We start from the raw sequence: 17,354 nt of genomic DNA on the forward strand, positions 1-17,354 counted from the left end.
GACGGCTCGCTATCGTGCAGCCACCATTAGGGGACTTGCAATGCAAAATCCCCCCGTCGGGGCTCTTCAATTTTTGTCTTTAAAGAATAAAAATTTTGAAAATTAACGCGGCGCGCGTCTGTCGCGCAAACTCACTTCCCCGTTTTATCCGATCTTAAGTACATAAACATATGGCCATTGAGTCCCCTGTACAGATCGCGCTAGAACTTCGTTTTCTGTATTTGGTGAGTGACTGAAGCCAACGGAGTTTAGCTGAACAACCAACAAAAAAGAGACCGAAGCTTTTTGGTCTATCAAGTAGGATGGGGGGTCGGGTGTCCGGACACCTTATCTTTTTTGAAGCCTTCTCTTGACTGTGGATTACACTAAAAATATGAATCCATTACTTGTAATCATTTTCTATTTTGTTCTTTATAATATTTGCTAACATTTTGTACTAAAAATTGATGAAACTTTGCTGGAAAATTTTTCCAAATGATATTCTAAAATTGATCGTCCGGACACACAACCCGTCCGGATACACAACAACTCGGTATATCATTGCTCATGTCATGACATGTTCTTTGAGGCTTGACGCGAGTTTTTTTTTCTTTTATGGAATTACGGACAATTAGGCCCTATAACATATTTATCTAGGCCTAGATCTTTAGACAGTAGAGGCGCACGGCCAATATTGGAGACTGTCTCCAATGTGGGAGATTATCTCCAATATCAGAGACTTTTGTAAAGAATTTGGGTATCCAATTTCAGAGACAGTCTCCAATGTTGGAGACCAATTTCCTTTGTTTACATTTGCTGTAAAAGGATTACCTTGGCGGCAAATAAAAATGTGATAAGCAGATTCCTCGTGAAAAATTACCCCTTTTCACCGTCTACTTTAAAAATTCACCGTCTACTTTTGTTTTGATAAGGATTTTTGTTGTCAATCACACACAAAACAAATGGGCTTCTGACCTCAGTGAGACAAAATTTCGGGTGGAAAAAATCATGCTTTTGTTGGTGTTGTTTCTTTTGTCCTTTTACAAAGCAAGTCTCCAATGTGGGAGATTGTCTCCCCTATTGGAGAGAGTCTCCCATATTGGCCGTGCGCCTCTACTGATAGATTTGTGTTCTAAAAGATTCTAATTTTAGTCAATTAAAAACACTGTTGCTGCTGTCATCAGGGCTGGATAGGGTATTTAGCCCATGTGCATTTTAAATATAAAACTCACAAAACCGTGATGCCGATTATTTAAAAAACACGGATCAAAATTCGCAGGCATTATCGTGATATAGGTAACCTGCATTCACTTCATACAGCAGCGCTTTATTCAGTCGCACGCACGGTTCCCTATTTCCACCTCCATTCACTTTGTACACAAATGCGCGTACACAAATCTATGAGTGGTTTCCAAAACCACGATTTGGCCAATTCGGATGCATAGAAACCGGTACCATCAGCTGACCACGCGCGAGTGGTCAACCGGTTCCGTATTAAATAAAATTGATTACATTTAATTCTCACCACTACCACCGTCAGGCAAATTAAGCCATTCAATTACCATTACCATGCTTTAAAGGTGGCATCATGGTCTCCTCTTTTTTTTCCTTTATTACTTACCTCTTTACTCTGCAATTATTAGGCCTACTTCGAAGTCAAAACTTCTAAAAGTTCGAATGCGAATGCGTGCCGGCTATATTTATAGTATACAGTATATAGCTTGGGTGCTTGGGTGCTTGGGTCATTGCGCGGGAGTACGAGAGTGTATGAGTCGAGAATGTAAACATTCGCCGTATATATACCGTGCATGCAGTGCATGTAAACCCGATTAGATATCTGCGCATGTATAGCATGAACGAAATACAGTGACGTGAATGGGTGTTCTGGGGGGTGTGTCCTGGGTGTGGCAGATCATGTTCAACATGTGTTTACTGTTTAGCATCATTTCATAGGGGGTATCACGCTCACGTCGTGTGAAGAATAATTGCAAAATATAATTTATAATTGCACTTGCATCCCTTGGAAAATACCAATCTTAACAAAGCTCACCTTAATCTGCAGGAGTGCATTCGATTTTAGATGACGATGATATGGCCCAGTATACCAAAACTCTTTCCCGAGATTTATATCCAGTACCCCTGAAGTTGCCCATTATTAGTCTGTCTATATCCAATGATGCCCACAATACTCTTTCTACAGTTGCGTTAGAGGTATATTTTAGAGATCGAAGCACTTCAAAAATTAATTTACCTTACGTGCAATCACATCATCCGGATCACATACATTTATCATATATATGGTCAGTCGTCATTATTACATCAGTAATGTTTCTACTATTCTCATTTAGAACACTTCATTTCTAATGGAACAGCATTATAATCACTCGATCATTATCAGAAGATCATCATAATCTCCATCACCACCACTCTCACCATATACTAATAATCAACATCTTCATCTGTCTAACATTAATTGACATCATTAGCACTACCATCATCACAGCCACTGCCATCATCCCTATCATTACCACCATCGTCATCAATATCATCATCCCTATCATTACCACCATCGTCATCAATATCATCATCACTACCATTACCAATTAAACATATCACCCACATATTCATCATCATTGTCGTCATCATCACTATCATATCACCATATAATCATCACCACAATCATAATCCATTACCATCATTAATCATCATTCCCATAATCATCACCACCATATCATCACATAATCACCATCACCACCATCAACACCTCCAGGCAGTACCATCATCATCACCTCCAACATCATCATCATTTCTATGCATCACAACCATAACAACTATTTTTTACATCATCAATAAAATATTACATAATGTTAGATCACAAGAGGGATAGCTTTCCAACTGTTCGCAGGGAAATTCCCAACAACATATTCTGTATTCCCTCGATCATCAAATAATGAAAGAAAGCATGTTAACGCCTGGCATACACTACATGATCCTTTACGATCTGATTTTCAAAGAAATTCAGCCAATAAAATCTTAATGATCAAAGCTTGGTTAAGACTACTGAAATAGAAATTCCAGTCTATATGCGGGGGGGGGGGGGGCACTTACATTGATGAGAGGATACCATGCGCGACCCAAAAAACACGTAAAAAGGATGTCTTTTTCAAGATAGGACACGTTACATACGTAACGTGATAAGAGTGTCAATAACACAAAAATAATGTAAAACGTGTTATCTATTTCACTAGGAAAGCTATGTGTTTAGGGTCAAATTTGCGGGGATAAAACAAAATCAAAATGTTTTATAAAGGATGTCCTTTTTGCCCCAAACATTAAGTGTTTAGAGTCTGATTTGCGCAAGGTGTGGTGCCGTACCAAACCAAATGATGTGTAAAGGTAAAACCGACGACCGACGGACCCGTGACATAAAACAATAAAATATCGCTGTACTTGTTTAGGGGTTCATTTCAGGGACTACTTGCCAAGAGTATCGTTTTGTTTCCAATACTTGTTAAGGGTAGGGTTTCACACGCCAATATTTGCTAAGGAGTGCATTTTCAGAATATGGAAAATACGTGTTTAGGGTGCTTTTCGAGACCCCGTGGTCGTGCATGGTATCCACTCGTCAATGGAAGTGGCACCCCACCCCCCCTGGGGTCTATATTAAGCATCCCATTAGGAATAAAGCAAATTCAATTCCAAATCATAATGATATCATCATCAGATGTGACTTGAAGCAAATTTGGCCTGTACTCTGACCACACAGTTTGCAGGAAAGCATAATTCTGATCTTTAATATTGCTAGCACGATGCCCAACTTTAAATGAAATAATTAAACCTCCTGAACTTTCACATTTAATGCTAAATAACATTTCTTTTACAAATGTGTTGTGTCAAATCATGTATGGTGCGCCCGGCAATAACGGTATACAAAATGAACAGTCCCATACATGATGATTTAAAAGTTGATATCTTTTAATAATCATTGCACTTTGAGCTTAATCTACAAGACATATACAAAAAGTGATATATTCTTATAACTATACTTGCATACATTCTACCAGCATTAAATCAATCACATTAATTCAGCTGAACATAAAGTCTGTTTATATGGCATGCTTTATATACATCACATGATTATCAAATATCACTTTTTTGTCACTTCATTTCCCATCATAATAATAATTCACTGGAATGGAAGTGGCCAGAGAGCATAACTAAAATACTCAATTTTCAGAATGTACATTGAATAATGAGCATAATACAGTAGAATGGTATACAATAGTATGAGATACAAATTAAGTCCTTGTTAACGATTTATATGGATTCTTTTTCCTTTTTTTTTGCTCAGGATAGGATGCACTCCTTACTTGAGCAAACATGCATATGGGATACACTGTGACCTTTGACCTCTTTATCAAAACCTATTCTAATAAGGATGAACCAGACTGTCATAGCCATAGGGCATAGTTCATAAGACCATCTTATATCTTACCAATATCATCCTTAAAATGTATTTCAGTAAGGTGAGAATTTTGTTCAATGTAGGACCTAGAGCTGCCAACCTGAACAAGATAATTTTAGTATTAGTTAAAAATTAGTATTTTGGTGAGATCATCAGAAATACTATAGGAACAACACATAAAAACGAAACACTGGCAATCAGTATTTTGCATGAAACCATCAGTATTCTTCTCATTTTTCAGTACTAGTTACTGAAAATCAGTATTACTTGGTATCTTTGATAGGTGCATCATCAAAGGCCCTAGTGAAACTATAAAAACAAATAAATCCACTAAAAATGTCTGTTTGTTTTTTTTGAACCAGAAAAGACAAAATGACTTCTTATAGTTGTACACAATCTAGAAAAGAGGCATGTTTCCAGTCAAGCATAAAAGGTAAATAGATGGCCACACTAGCAAAGAAATTAGGGAAGTCCATTCCACAAACATAAAAAAGAAAGAACATAAATGTAATTTAGCAAAGGTAATGACAATGGCAAGATATCAGTAATCAACCCTTGCTCCAATAATTCAATTAGAAAATAGAATCTTCAGGAATGAGATATGTAAGCCTTGCTATCAAATAAAAATAGTCTGCCATCTTTGCAAAATAATAAAAAAAATATCAATATGGGTAAAGGGATTTTTTTTCAGAAGCAATCTGCCTTGAAAATCAAAGGAGCTCTATTTTGAAAATCAACAGCATTCTTTATGTGAGCTGTAAGAAAATGCCACTTCATATCTATTCATGAATATAAATATAGACTAATGTAAATAAAAAGACTCCAATAAATTCTCAGATTAATGGGCCCTCTATTTGAGTTTTATTAAAACACGGTTCAATATCTGTGTATTATTGAAGTGTAACCAAAATGTTAGATTTCGTTCTTAAATCTTTTACTCATGTTTTATGTGTGCTGACCCAAAAAGCGAATACACATGTCACTAACGTAACATTTGCTCCTGCAACAATGGCTCCCCCTCTAATTTCTTTGAAGATACAAGGATAGGGTTGGGGTTGTGGGTTTTTGGTTCAGAATGATGTGAGGATTAAGATTTTGTTTGTTTGGCTTAAGGTACTGATTTTCTGATGAGGTTTTGCAGGAGCAAATGTCAAGGAGCCTACTCATCACTGTAGAAAGCAATTCTGTAGGAGGGGGGTTTTCCATTACATGATCAAAGTTTTCGTTCATCTAACCTCCAAATTTGCTCTTTTCTTATTTAACTCCATGAACTGCTCAAGCAATGATAATTTGGAAAGCATGGCAAGTTTTCATATAAATGAGAAAACAAGGAAATTCATGCCATGGATATCAATGATTAAGGGGTCAGATTTACATGATTTATGGAATAAACCTAGATGGGATAAGGTATTTTAGGCTTTTAAATGATATCATTCAGTATCTATCAGCATGACACATTGGTTCACAAATATGAACTCTGGTTAATCTGGTGAATTAATTTCTCTCATACTAATGAGAAGACTGATGAATTTCTTGAACAAGAAACAATAGTTAATGTTGTGACAATACACTGTAGAGCAAAAGCTCAGACATGTTAATATATTTCTTCATAAAATAAGTCGTAAAAATGTGTGTCTTGAGTGGAAACAAAACGCGACATTTGACAATTCATAGTATTTTACCCAATCTCTCACCAGCACTTCTTCATTTGTTTTCACTTTCAATAAATGAAGGGTTAGATTCAGAAAAAGTTCCTTTTGTGTTTAACCATCAGTTCATCTGAGAGTCCTTCTAATGGGACCTTCACCAGGTGTCCTATAACCAGACCTGCCAACCTCTGGGAATGAAAAATTGTATTCTGTGATAAAAAACTGTATTTCATAATAAAATGCGTGGCGCACTAGCTCATCGCGGCGCTAAAGCTGCATGCAAGCTAAAATGTGCAGTGCTCTTGCAGATGAAAAAAACAACCACATTGAAACATGTGTATAGTCACCCTGGTTTCAAACAAAATGATTGAAAAAAAAAAAAGTTACCTGAAATTACATTGATTTAATAACCATATTTGTGTAAGTTTTATGAAATAGAGACATATAGAGATGATTTTTCTCAATAAATTACGATTTGGTAAAAAAAAAAAAAGGTTCTGGTTGGCAGGTCTGTACAATGCATTCACTGAAAATTTGCCTTGAAGGAAATGGATGGTAGCTTTATCTCCTGGGACCCATAACATAAAGCTTAGCAATTGATTGCAGGGCTAAATTTAAGATTGATCATACACAACATTCAATGCAATCAATCATAGAAATCAACCCTACAATTGATCACTAAGCTTCATGTTACAGAGCCTTGACAGGGAAATTGCCAATTCGTCCACTGCCAACTCGTCCACTCACCACATGGTCTACCTTCATTTAGTCTAATGAAATTCCGTCCATCAACATTTCGTCTAACAACCATTTGGTCCAATCATAACTTCATCTAATCGCCAGTTCATCTATGACCATTTCGTCTCATAACCACTTAGTCTAATTAATCATTTTATTTTCATTAAGTTTGCACAATTAACACCTAGTCTAATTAGACCAAATGGTATATGGACTAAATGGCTATAGGACCAACTGGTTAGTAGACAAAATGGTGAGTGGATGAAATGACAATTAGACCATGTGGATATTAGACTAGATGAACTGATGGTAGACCAAATGACAGTAGACGAGTTGGCAATGGGATGAATTGGCATTGGACCAAATGAAAATAAACCCTTGGACACACGGAAGTCTAGTGAGATTGGGCAATGTCAGTAAAGAACTGCAGGACATCTTGGATGGTGAATTCCAGTGAGATCTTAGATCCTGGGTAGCAGCGGCCAATCATCGTCTCTATGTGTTTGTACTGACGGAGGAAATCCTCCTGCATCATTCGCCATACAACCTATAAAAAACATAAAGGAAGGACATATCACAGTAATGAAATAGATGGTAATGACAGTCTCATTGAAACCACTGCCTACGGGAATCTGCTGATCCTTGGTTTAATCGTACTTGAATAAGAGAATCCAGACTTTTGATGCAACCATAGATCCCACTAGTTCTAGTAGGATTCATGGTATAACAATTGATCCATTATTGATTAACTCAGAGTGAATGATAGGTATGTCTATTCTGGCTATATCTCATGATCTCAATATGTGCCATGCAATGCTTAATCTGAATACCACATTGGAATATGTTAAGTTAAGGACAAAGCAAAAATATGAATTTATCCTTTGTAAATGTTAGAAACCAGAGAATTAAGACAAAGTACTGACATTGGATGAAGCTGCAAATAATGTCCTCAGAGGAGTTATTAACAGAGGGAAGTTTTAAGAGAAGTATTGCTGTTTAACTAGAAGAATGTTGTTATAAACTAGGCCAGACCCAAATGTTTACAAGAGAGCAGTCTGTTTTTACTAAACATACATACCCGCTTGTATCTTATTGCCAAAACAATAAATGCAGACTGGTTAGTCACAGCCCAGAGGACCTTTTCATGAAAGTTTTCTGCATTAACAAGTTGTCATTATCACACAGTTACCATAGTAACACTCAGAAACATGTGCTTCGCAGTTAACCGTAACTAAGATAAGTTGTCATATCTTGAACATTTGTCATCAAATTGTTATATCTTATAACTATCCTTAATTTTCACTGGCTGAGGAGCAAAGACAGATAAAACAGACTTTCTTAGATAAATCATCCAACAAGTCCTTTCAGATGACAAACATTGATAAAACATACATCTCCTTGAATACCAACCTGGACAAGATTCTCTTCTTCACAAAGAGTCTTCTCAACTTTCTTGATCAAACTCTCAAGATTCTTCTTCACCTGAAATTCAGATACAATCAAAATTATTGAAACAAATATTGAATATTCACCCAAGGTGAAGCAATTATTCTGATGCAAAATGTGTTATATACCTCTTCTGAATTGAATTTCTCTCAACCTGAATAGATTTCTTTGGTCCTCATAGATTTAACTCAAGCAAAGTTACCTGTATATAAGCCAGGGTGTTAGTATGCAGCAACTAAAAACATTGCAGTAAGTGCTATATAAATGTTGCATATTATTATCATAAATCTTGTATCTAAACAACGTTAACTCAAAGCAAGAATGACAACACAGGGTTTGATTTCTCTATCAATATAGACATCTTAGACTGTCTTTCTGTTTATTACACAATATACAAATAATGAACGTTTATGAGTGCAATGGACAGAATACTTCATGAGGTGAAAGATGAAATGATCCATTCAACTCGGCTACGCCTCGTTGAATGGATCATTATTTCATCTTTCACCTAATGAAGTATTCTGTCCATTGCACTCATAAACATTCATTATTTGGTTTATATAACACCTAAAAAATGATTTTTTTTTTTAATATGAAATTCATGAATTTCGATGCAAAACATGCTCATGCAGTGCGAGTTCGGTCTGTTGATTGCTACGTCATTACGTGTGCACTGCTGGTGCCTGCAGTTGCAGTCTCGGTGCTCGAGTGCAATGGACAAAATCGTATGGATCCAAAATTGCACGGTTGATGACGTCATTGCAAAATTGGCTGAATGAACGATATCAAACAACCAATCAAATCACAAGGATCTATCTAGGTGTCATATAATACACAATTATGTAAGTCTGTCTTCTTTAAGTTGATATTTTACATTCATGTTCATGCTCATGTTCACACTCATCTTTAACCCTATCTAGGCTGGGGTATTTTGGGAGTTCATATGGCCGGGGGGGGGGGGGGGGGCCTCGCAGGCCCCCCCTTGGGATCTCTTCCGTCAACCGCGCGATCGCGCCGAAAATTGCCATGCAGGTTGTCTGGGATATAATCTACAAAATTGTGTAGTAATTTATTTCATGCGAATTGTTATTATGTAATTATGCTAATTTATGCGTAATTAGTATGCGAAATCATACTTTTCCCTCTAACTCCATAAATAAAGCTCCAAATGTTCTAATTTTTGGCATAGACACTCTTTGTGATGTTCTTAGCAAATGTACATGAAAAAAATTGTGATATCAGATCAATTTCTTATGTATTATATTGTTTTTTGCAATTTCTTATGTATTTCTTTGTTTTTTGGACCCTTTGTTTTTCATTGTTTTTTCAATGAAATTCGTTGGGGACTCTTCTAAGATCATAAACAGCATAAAAGACATACATTTAGGCCAGCAAAACTAAAAATAATCATACATTTATGATTTTTGGTTGAAAACACAATTTACATTGACTTTGTACACAAAATCATGTTTTTGAGCAATTTTTGGTCTGACATGCACTTACATAACGTTGCGTAATTTCGGAACCGCGTACCCGGATGACACAAAATTGGTCTCAAAAGTTGCGCAAGACTTGAAAGTAAAAAGTCAGTGAGCAGCGTGGTCAAAAAATTTTGCATGGCAAAAATATCGCGCGATTCGTGGGGGGGGCCTCCGAGGCCCCCCCCCCCGGCCTAGATAGGGTTAAGCTAATGTCTTACCTCTTTCTGTGGGTATTCCTTGATGATCTTGCGTAGTTCTTGTTTGCTGAACTGGATTTGATAACCAACCTCTTCTTCCTTCACTCCCTGAGATACAAGCACCTGAATACCTTCAAAGAAATGCTGAAAAAAAAAACAAAAACAATTATGTGAAAAATCTAAAATACATAGGATGGAATTTTAGCATTTTCTTTTGATTTTTTAATATAAAACATGATAACAATCTACTCAAATTTTAAACATAATATCTAGAACATCTATACAGTAAACATGCATTTCATTACAGATGATTTCTGCACATCCGTAATAGGCTACCCACAATAATACACAGTCTCTACTGGGGAGAAATGAACTTACATTGAGCTTCTCCATTGGTCTTCCTAAGGAGTCTCTGACATAGGATTGTAGATGATCCTGATACTGTTGTTTGGCTTCCTTACGCTCTGATTCTAGACAAGTAATCTTCAGTCTGGACAGAACATCTGAAGAGTTGAAGGTATAGCATTATTAAAATCACCAATCTTTCTTTACTCACATACAAACATCAAAGTCACAATTTTATACAACGGCAGATATGGTTCATAAGAAATGGACTTGAAAACAATTAAACAAGTGTCAAAGAATGTGCTCATGAATATCAAATAACGACTTTTTATTGAAATAAATGCCAAAATGCTGGTAGAAAGCATTCAAATAAAAGATATTCATAAACCATTTAGACATGTTTGTTAGTAAATCTAAAATGCAAATCCACATAATCTATGTGTATACTACTTATTCATGAAAAAGCTCTTAATACAAAATCATCGCTTGCAACAAGTTGTATACTGTTGTGAAATATTGAATAATTTCTCCCTACTTAATCCCATTTTATCCTATAAAGTACAATCTTCAATAAATATTTACGTTAACATACTCACCATGAAGATGATGAAAGTTTTCTGTAGAATAATTGGGAAAAAAAATTGGGAAAAGGTCAAACAAACAAGTTATGCTCCCTCTTTTGAAATATTTTTAAATTTTCTTATAATAAATCCAAGTGGAGCATATATGTAAAGATGAGAATATATGTAAAGATAAAGAAATATGATGTGATAATTTGAAATATTGATTTAATTTGAAGCATTTTTGATCATATAAAGAAGTGTTGTATCTGGCTGAAGTCCACATAACATAAAGCTTATCAATCATGGGGCTTTATTTTACAATCAATCACACACACAAAAATACTGCAATATATCTGTGAAAGCAGTCCCAACATTAATTATTAAGCTTAATGTTACCTGGGGACCATTTCATAAAGCTTTTTGTAAGTTAAAGGGGAAGTTCACCCTGAAGAAAACTTTGTTGTAAAAATAGCAGAAAAAATAGTAAAAAATATTGGTGAAGGTTTGAGGAAAATCCGTTAAAGAGTAAGAAAGTTATTAGAGTTCAAAATTTTGGATTTGTGACGTCATAAACGAGCAGCTGCCCCATGTGTTATGTAATATAGAATGTATGAATTTCAAATTTTCATGGTTCCTGATGACTTAATTTTGTTTTCTTTCCACGATCGGGTGTGGAATGATTTGTCTATTGATATACAAAAGTTACAGTGAAAACCATTTTCAATTTTCTGAGAAAATGACATTTCGTTGATTTTTTTACCATTCGCTATGTAGGAATGCTGCTCGCATATGACGTCACAAATCAAATAATTGAAATTCTAATAACTTTTTACTTATTTGATAAATTTTTCTCAAACCTTCGGCAATATTTTTTATTATTTTTTCTGCTATTTTTACAATAAACTTTTTATCAGGGTGAACTTCCCCTTTAAGAGTGACTTTAACAATGACTGGTGATCCTTTCTTGTGGGTAATGATATTCACCATTAAATGTTCATTGGTGATTATTTAGAGCAGAAGAAAGTGTTACCAGTTAACTTACTAACAGCTTCATGAAACGTCCCCCAGGCCCAGGACAATCAATCTTTGAATGACAGAGGTCACTTTGCCCATAGCCAGATACCAGACTGAAATACTATTGAGGTAAATGCTGTGGTCATTAAAGAGAAATGCCAGTAGTTGCAGCAAACACTGATTTCATGAGAAAGTCTGTAAAAACAGGCTTAATTGTCAGTATATCATCGAGGATCTAGATCTGGTAGTTACATAAACCTAACTTTGTGAAATCTTGAAATCTACGCTGAAAAATGTTTACACTGAAGATCACCAACACAGATAAGTGCACATGGGACAGTGCATTATTATTGCTTTGAATGTCGAATGTCGCTTGACCCGAATCCTGTGCTTATTTGCTAATTTCTCAGCAATTACACAATTTCTTCCAGAATCCTTTGGCACATATTGTTTATTTATACAAACAGACACTTTGGTGGTTATTTCATTGGATTGTGTACGAACTCATTTTGATATCGTTACCACAACTGGATTTACCTTTAATGTATTTTCTGCAGGATTATAGTACTGTCTTTTTGTATTTCAAACAATTTACAACATATTTTTTCTATATCAATGTTCTAAACATCGGTTGAGAAAATGGGTATTCATGAAAGAACCAAGAATTACATTTTCACTAGAGAATACACAATACCATAAGTAATAACACATTGCATTTTTATTTTACAAACTTAGTCGAGAGTTAATAAAAAAAAAGCAAGGTTTCATGGGGATAATAGGAAATGTATTTACCAAAGATGATGACATCACTGGGTGTCTTTTGATGTTCCAGGGCTACTCTATGGATGTTCCTAAACTGGGCCAGGACCAGCTTACTATAAGCCTTGTCTAGGTTTCCTCGTAAGTCTGATCCCTTGAACACAGACTCTGCTTGACATGCAAATGTCTAAAAAAAAAGAAAAGAAAAGAGAATTAGAGTTTTGCATTAGTGCTGGCTTTCATTTTTTAAAATCTATCCTACTGCAAAAATGACAACACAATTAACAAACTAATACAATTGCGAGAGGCCAGACATAGCTATTTCCATATCCCACACCCTCTCCAATCACAATCACTAAAAACACATAATATTATATATTCATTATTACTGTAGAACAGTTTAGTTAAAACAATGGTAGCAATTAGTGGGATCATTAAAACAATGGGAGCAATTAGTGGGATCGTCTCTGAAATAATTCCTAGTATACCATAAGTAACGTACTATAAACCGCACCCCCAACTTTGGACTAAAAAAAAAATAAAAAATCCTTCTCTCATTTACATACATATTTGAGGTACAAAGAAACAACAAGTGGAATGCCTCTGGCCGTCTCACCTGCATCACGCGGTTCAATATAGCAGCAGTGAGCTTGAATACTACTCTAACTCGCACAAGATGTTCAGTGATACATGGTTACTCTTATGTCCACTTTTTATGAACTAGACCAATAAACTTACAGAGATATGGTGGTTATTCAACAAAAAAAACCAACATGGCCAAAGTTCATTGACCTTACATGACCTCTGACCTTGATCTGTGACCTGAAACTTGCACAGGATGTTCAGTGATACTTGATTACTCTTATGTACAAGTTTCATGAATCAGATCCATAAAATTTTAAAGTTATGATAGTAATTCAACAGATACCCCCGATTCGGCCAAAGTTCATTGACCCTAAATGACCTTTGACCTTAATCATGAGACCTGAAACTTGCACAAAATGTTCAGTGATGCTTGATTACTATTATGTCCAAGTTTCATGAATCAGATCCATAAATATTCAAAGTTATGATGGGAATTCAACAGATACCCCCAATTCGGCCAAAGTTCATTGACCCTAAATGACCTTTGACCTTGGTCATGTGACGTGAAACTCATGCAGGATGTTCAGTGATACTTGATTAACCTTATGTCCAAGTTTCATGAACTAGGTCCATATATTTTCTAAGTTATGATGACATTTCAAAAACTTAACCTCAGGTTAAGATTTTGATGTTGATTCCTCCAACATGGTCTAAGTTCATTTACCCTAAATGACCTTTGACCTTGGTCATGTGACATGAAACTCTAATAGGATGTTCAGTAATACTTGATTAACCTTATGGCCAAGTTTTATGAACTAGGTCCATATACTTTCTAAGTTATGATGTCATTTCAAAAACTTAACCTCAGGTTAAGATTTGATGTTGACGCCGCCACCGCCGCCGCCACCGGAAAAGCGGCGCCTATAGTCTCACTCTGCTATGCAGGTGAGACAAAAAACAAGCTGGAGCGGTGACAAAATATTACCGAGTATGCTTGGCGTCTCTTTTAACTTTAGCCAGGGAACTTCACTACTCTGAATCGAGAATAAAGTCAAAATTAGTGTCATGAAGGTGGGTGCGTTTGTTATGGAAATATTTAATTAAGATGGTAATATTCACTTCCCATTACCGCGGCTCATACCCCTCTTAAACAACATTGCCAGGGTGGATACGCCCGGCCACTCGATGTGTTGTGAACTGGCAGACATGTACAGGAGGGGTTACGGCAGGCTGGCTCAGACCCGTCACCGTGTATAAAACACACCCCCGACTTTTGCTTCTATCCCGCCGAGAAAAAGGTGCGGTTAATACACTGTTACTTACGGTACACACTTTCTTAATGAAGAGAAGGGAAAACAAACCTCAAATTCTTTGACAAATGGAAGAATGCCACATTTACTCTTCTTGGATATCCTTGTTTCCTCTACAGAGCGAATCAAATGGTCCTGGAAAGTAAATGACAGAAAGAGAAGCTATCAAAGGATGTATCGTGACAAAAATGTGACATTAGTACAGATGAAACAAACCAAATTAGAAAATCATACTATACATGCATTTCTTACACTATCATTACAAAGAAGAAATGATAGTAACATAATTTATTCTAGGTCAAATCTTTTGTTACAACAGATATCTTACTTACACAAAATGCAACTTGAAAGTGTTGTCTATCATGTTTTTGCACAATCAGGGGAGTGTTTCACAAAGATTGAAGTTTGACATTCACACTTGGATTCCCAGTTGCGTGCTGCACGCAACTGGGAATCTAACGAATTCTGTCCGTTTTCCACAACCATGGAAAACCACTGTCCCTACGTGCAGTGTATAAGGCATCACCCCATTGGTCAGAATATGTAAAGAGGACATGAGATCGATACTGTGTATTAATGATTCAAGCATGACTCTATTAAAGTCACACTTAACTCTACGAAACATTCCGCAGGTCTTCAAAAAGTTAATCAAATGGTTGTACATTTTCTGTAAAGGAGGGATTCAGTAACATTGATCATCACTTTATATTGCATTGAACTGCATTTGAGCTGACCTGCACAGTGAGTGGGAGGAAGTGTGAAACTCACCATGTACTTGTCAAAGTTACGTTTGACTTCTACCAGGCAGTTGGCCATGATGATACTGAAGTAAGAGGCAGATTTAGCTTGTGTTTCACTAGACATCACATGAGGGCTAATTCTCACAAGCATGTAGACTGAATTACTGTAGGATTAAAGAGAAATTTAAATACAGTGAAAAAAACAAGATAAATCATGTCATAACATTGGTTGCAAACAACATTGAATTTATTATTGTTCATTACAAATGCATTCACATAGATGTAACAAATATTCATGAACTTGAATGTCTAATTTTTCTTGTACTTGAATAATTTCCTCTTATTTTCATTTCATATCAGTTGACAGAATGAAAATTGATATTCTTTTTCAATAATTATCAAAGTCAAATGACTTTTATAATACGACTAACTCACTTTTCTGTTATGCAAAAATCTAATATGTTCATTAAATATCATGATCATGAAAAATCCTATTTATTACAATAAACAGCAGACAACCTGGTTGCAAGTAAATACAATAACAGAACATGTTTTTCCTATCCTCAATTTGAACTAAAGGATGATTACTCATTCATGAAAGCATTTGAACAAAGCAAAGAAATGTTACAAATTTATAGAAGAAAACCTGTATTCTATTGCATTATTTTACATCCTATTATATCATAAATCACTAAAGTAACTAAAGATTACAGTACTCAAGTAAATTTATATGAACCATGGTTCTCGGCATGTTTCAATTTGGGACCCCCTCCCATATGACCTTTCATAATACAGAATTCAAAATGGCTGACTTACAAGTTATCCATCCTCTCAGAGAATGTAACGAATGACTTGAATTCTGGCTCTAAACACTGGAATAGCTCTCCCATAACCTTCCTGTTTGAGATTAACAAATGGAGAATATAAAAGAAAATAAACAGGTTATTCAACAAGTCCAATTTTATATTCAAGGGGAAAACTTTTGCAAGAAGTGGAAAAAGCACGTACAAAATTCATAGGGTGCAATTGAATGTGTTCTGCTTAAAGTGTGGTGCTTCATCCTGCTATACTCCTGATTTATATTATAAATTTCCCATTTCAATCCTAATCACATTGATCTTTTTAGAGAAGGGCAGGTACTAAGTCTGAGCTCAAAAACAGGAAAGATCAATTTTAAGATCCAAAGGGGAATAATGCAAGTCATATCAGCTTTCACGAAGCTGTTTGTACACGAATAAAGGGAATATCAAAGTGGAATAATTTTGAAAACAATGTACATGTATATCAAACTTATGAAAAGAAATGTTAAACTCTTACTACATCAAACCTTTAAGGATTCTTCAAAAATAATGGTTTCAAATGTAATTGTTTGGTAAAGTTATTTAATCAAATCTTAAATGTAACTATTTGGTAAAGTTATTTAACAAAATCTTAAGAGGATGCTCCAGGCTGAAAATTTTAAAATCTAAATAAATAGAGTAAAATTCACCAAGCAAAATGCTGAAAATTTAATCAAAATCAGATAACAAATAACAAAGTAATTGAATTTTAAAGTTTATAGCAATATTTTGTGAAAATAGTTATATGCACATCATCATGAATATTCATTAGGTGGGCTGATGATATCACATCTCACTTTCCTTTTTCTTATGTTATTACATGAAATCATTATTGTTTCATTTTTTTCATACAATTATGAACATTGTGCCTCCTTTATAATGAAATAAATTGCAGCATAGAATATCTGATGCATTTAATCAGTTGTCAATCCAATCTTTTCAGTTTTTGGTAGAAAAAATTTGAATAAATCTAATTTCATATAGTAAATACAAAAGAACAAGTGGGGATATGACATAATCAATTTTGCTAAATGAATATTCATGAAGACATACCAAGAACTCAAGAACTGTTTCGCCGGAATAATGCATATCTTTAAAAGGCCATTCGTTGTCTGATTTTTATCAAATTTTTAGTGTTTTTAGTGTTTTGTTTGTCTGATTTTTCTTTATCTGTTTATATCATATTTTCAGCTCGGAGAATCCCTTTAATTACTATGTGTGGAATAAATCATTATTGCAGAATT

General features: G+C 35.2%; 2 protein-coding genes across 4 annotated transcripts in view; both read right to left on the reverse strand.

Moving 5' to 3' along the window:
- Window positions 1-1,708, reverse strand: part of LOC121417201 (tryptophan 2,3-dioxygenase-like) — a 51,936-nt gene extending 50,228 nt beyond the window's left edge. Inside the window, exon 1 of the mRNA XM_041610858.1 lies at window positions 1,601-1,708. The gene's annotated coding sequence lies outside the window, so the exon portion shown is untranslated. The remainder of the gene's footprint in view (window positions 1-1,600) is intronic.
- A 5,419-nt stretch (window positions 1,709-7,127) lies between these two features.
- The window catches only part of LOC121417287 (exocyst complex component 1-like), a 36,796-nt gene continuing 26,569 nt past the window's right edge, over window positions 7,128-17,354 (reverse strand). For all 3 annotated transcript variants that reach the window (XM_041611128.1, XM_041611053.1, XM_041610970.1), the window contains 9 exons: window positions 16,088-16,168; window positions 15,300-15,435; window positions 14,583-14,666; window positions 12,670-12,823; window positions 10,897-10,917; window positions 10,334-10,458; window positions 9,977-10,099; window positions 8,242-8,313; window positions 7,128-7,378 (listed from right to left, as the gene is read on the reverse strand). In XM_041611128.1, coding sequence (XP_041467062.1) covers window positions 7,226-7,378; window positions 8,242-8,313; window positions 9,977-10,099; window positions 10,334-10,458; window positions 10,897-10,917; window positions 12,670-12,823; window positions 14,583-14,666; window positions 15,300-15,435; window positions 16,088-16,168 — 949 coding nt within the window. In that variant the 3' untranslated portion in view covers window positions 7,128-7,225. The remainder of the gene's footprint in view (window positions 7,379-8,241; window positions 8,314-9,976; window positions 10,100-10,333; window positions 10,459-10,896; window positions 10,918-12,669; window positions 12,824-14,582; window positions 14,667-15,299; window positions 15,436-16,087; window positions 16,169-17,354) is intronic.

The sequence above is a fragment of the Lytechinus variegatus genome, chromosome 1, assembly GCF_018143015.1.
Source record: "Lytechinus variegatus isolate NC3 chromosome 1, Lvar_3.0, whole genome shotgun sequence".
NCBI classification, from domain to species: Eukaryota; Metazoa; Echinodermata; class Echinoidea; order Temnopleuroida; family Toxopneustidae; genus Lytechinus; species Lytechinus variegatus.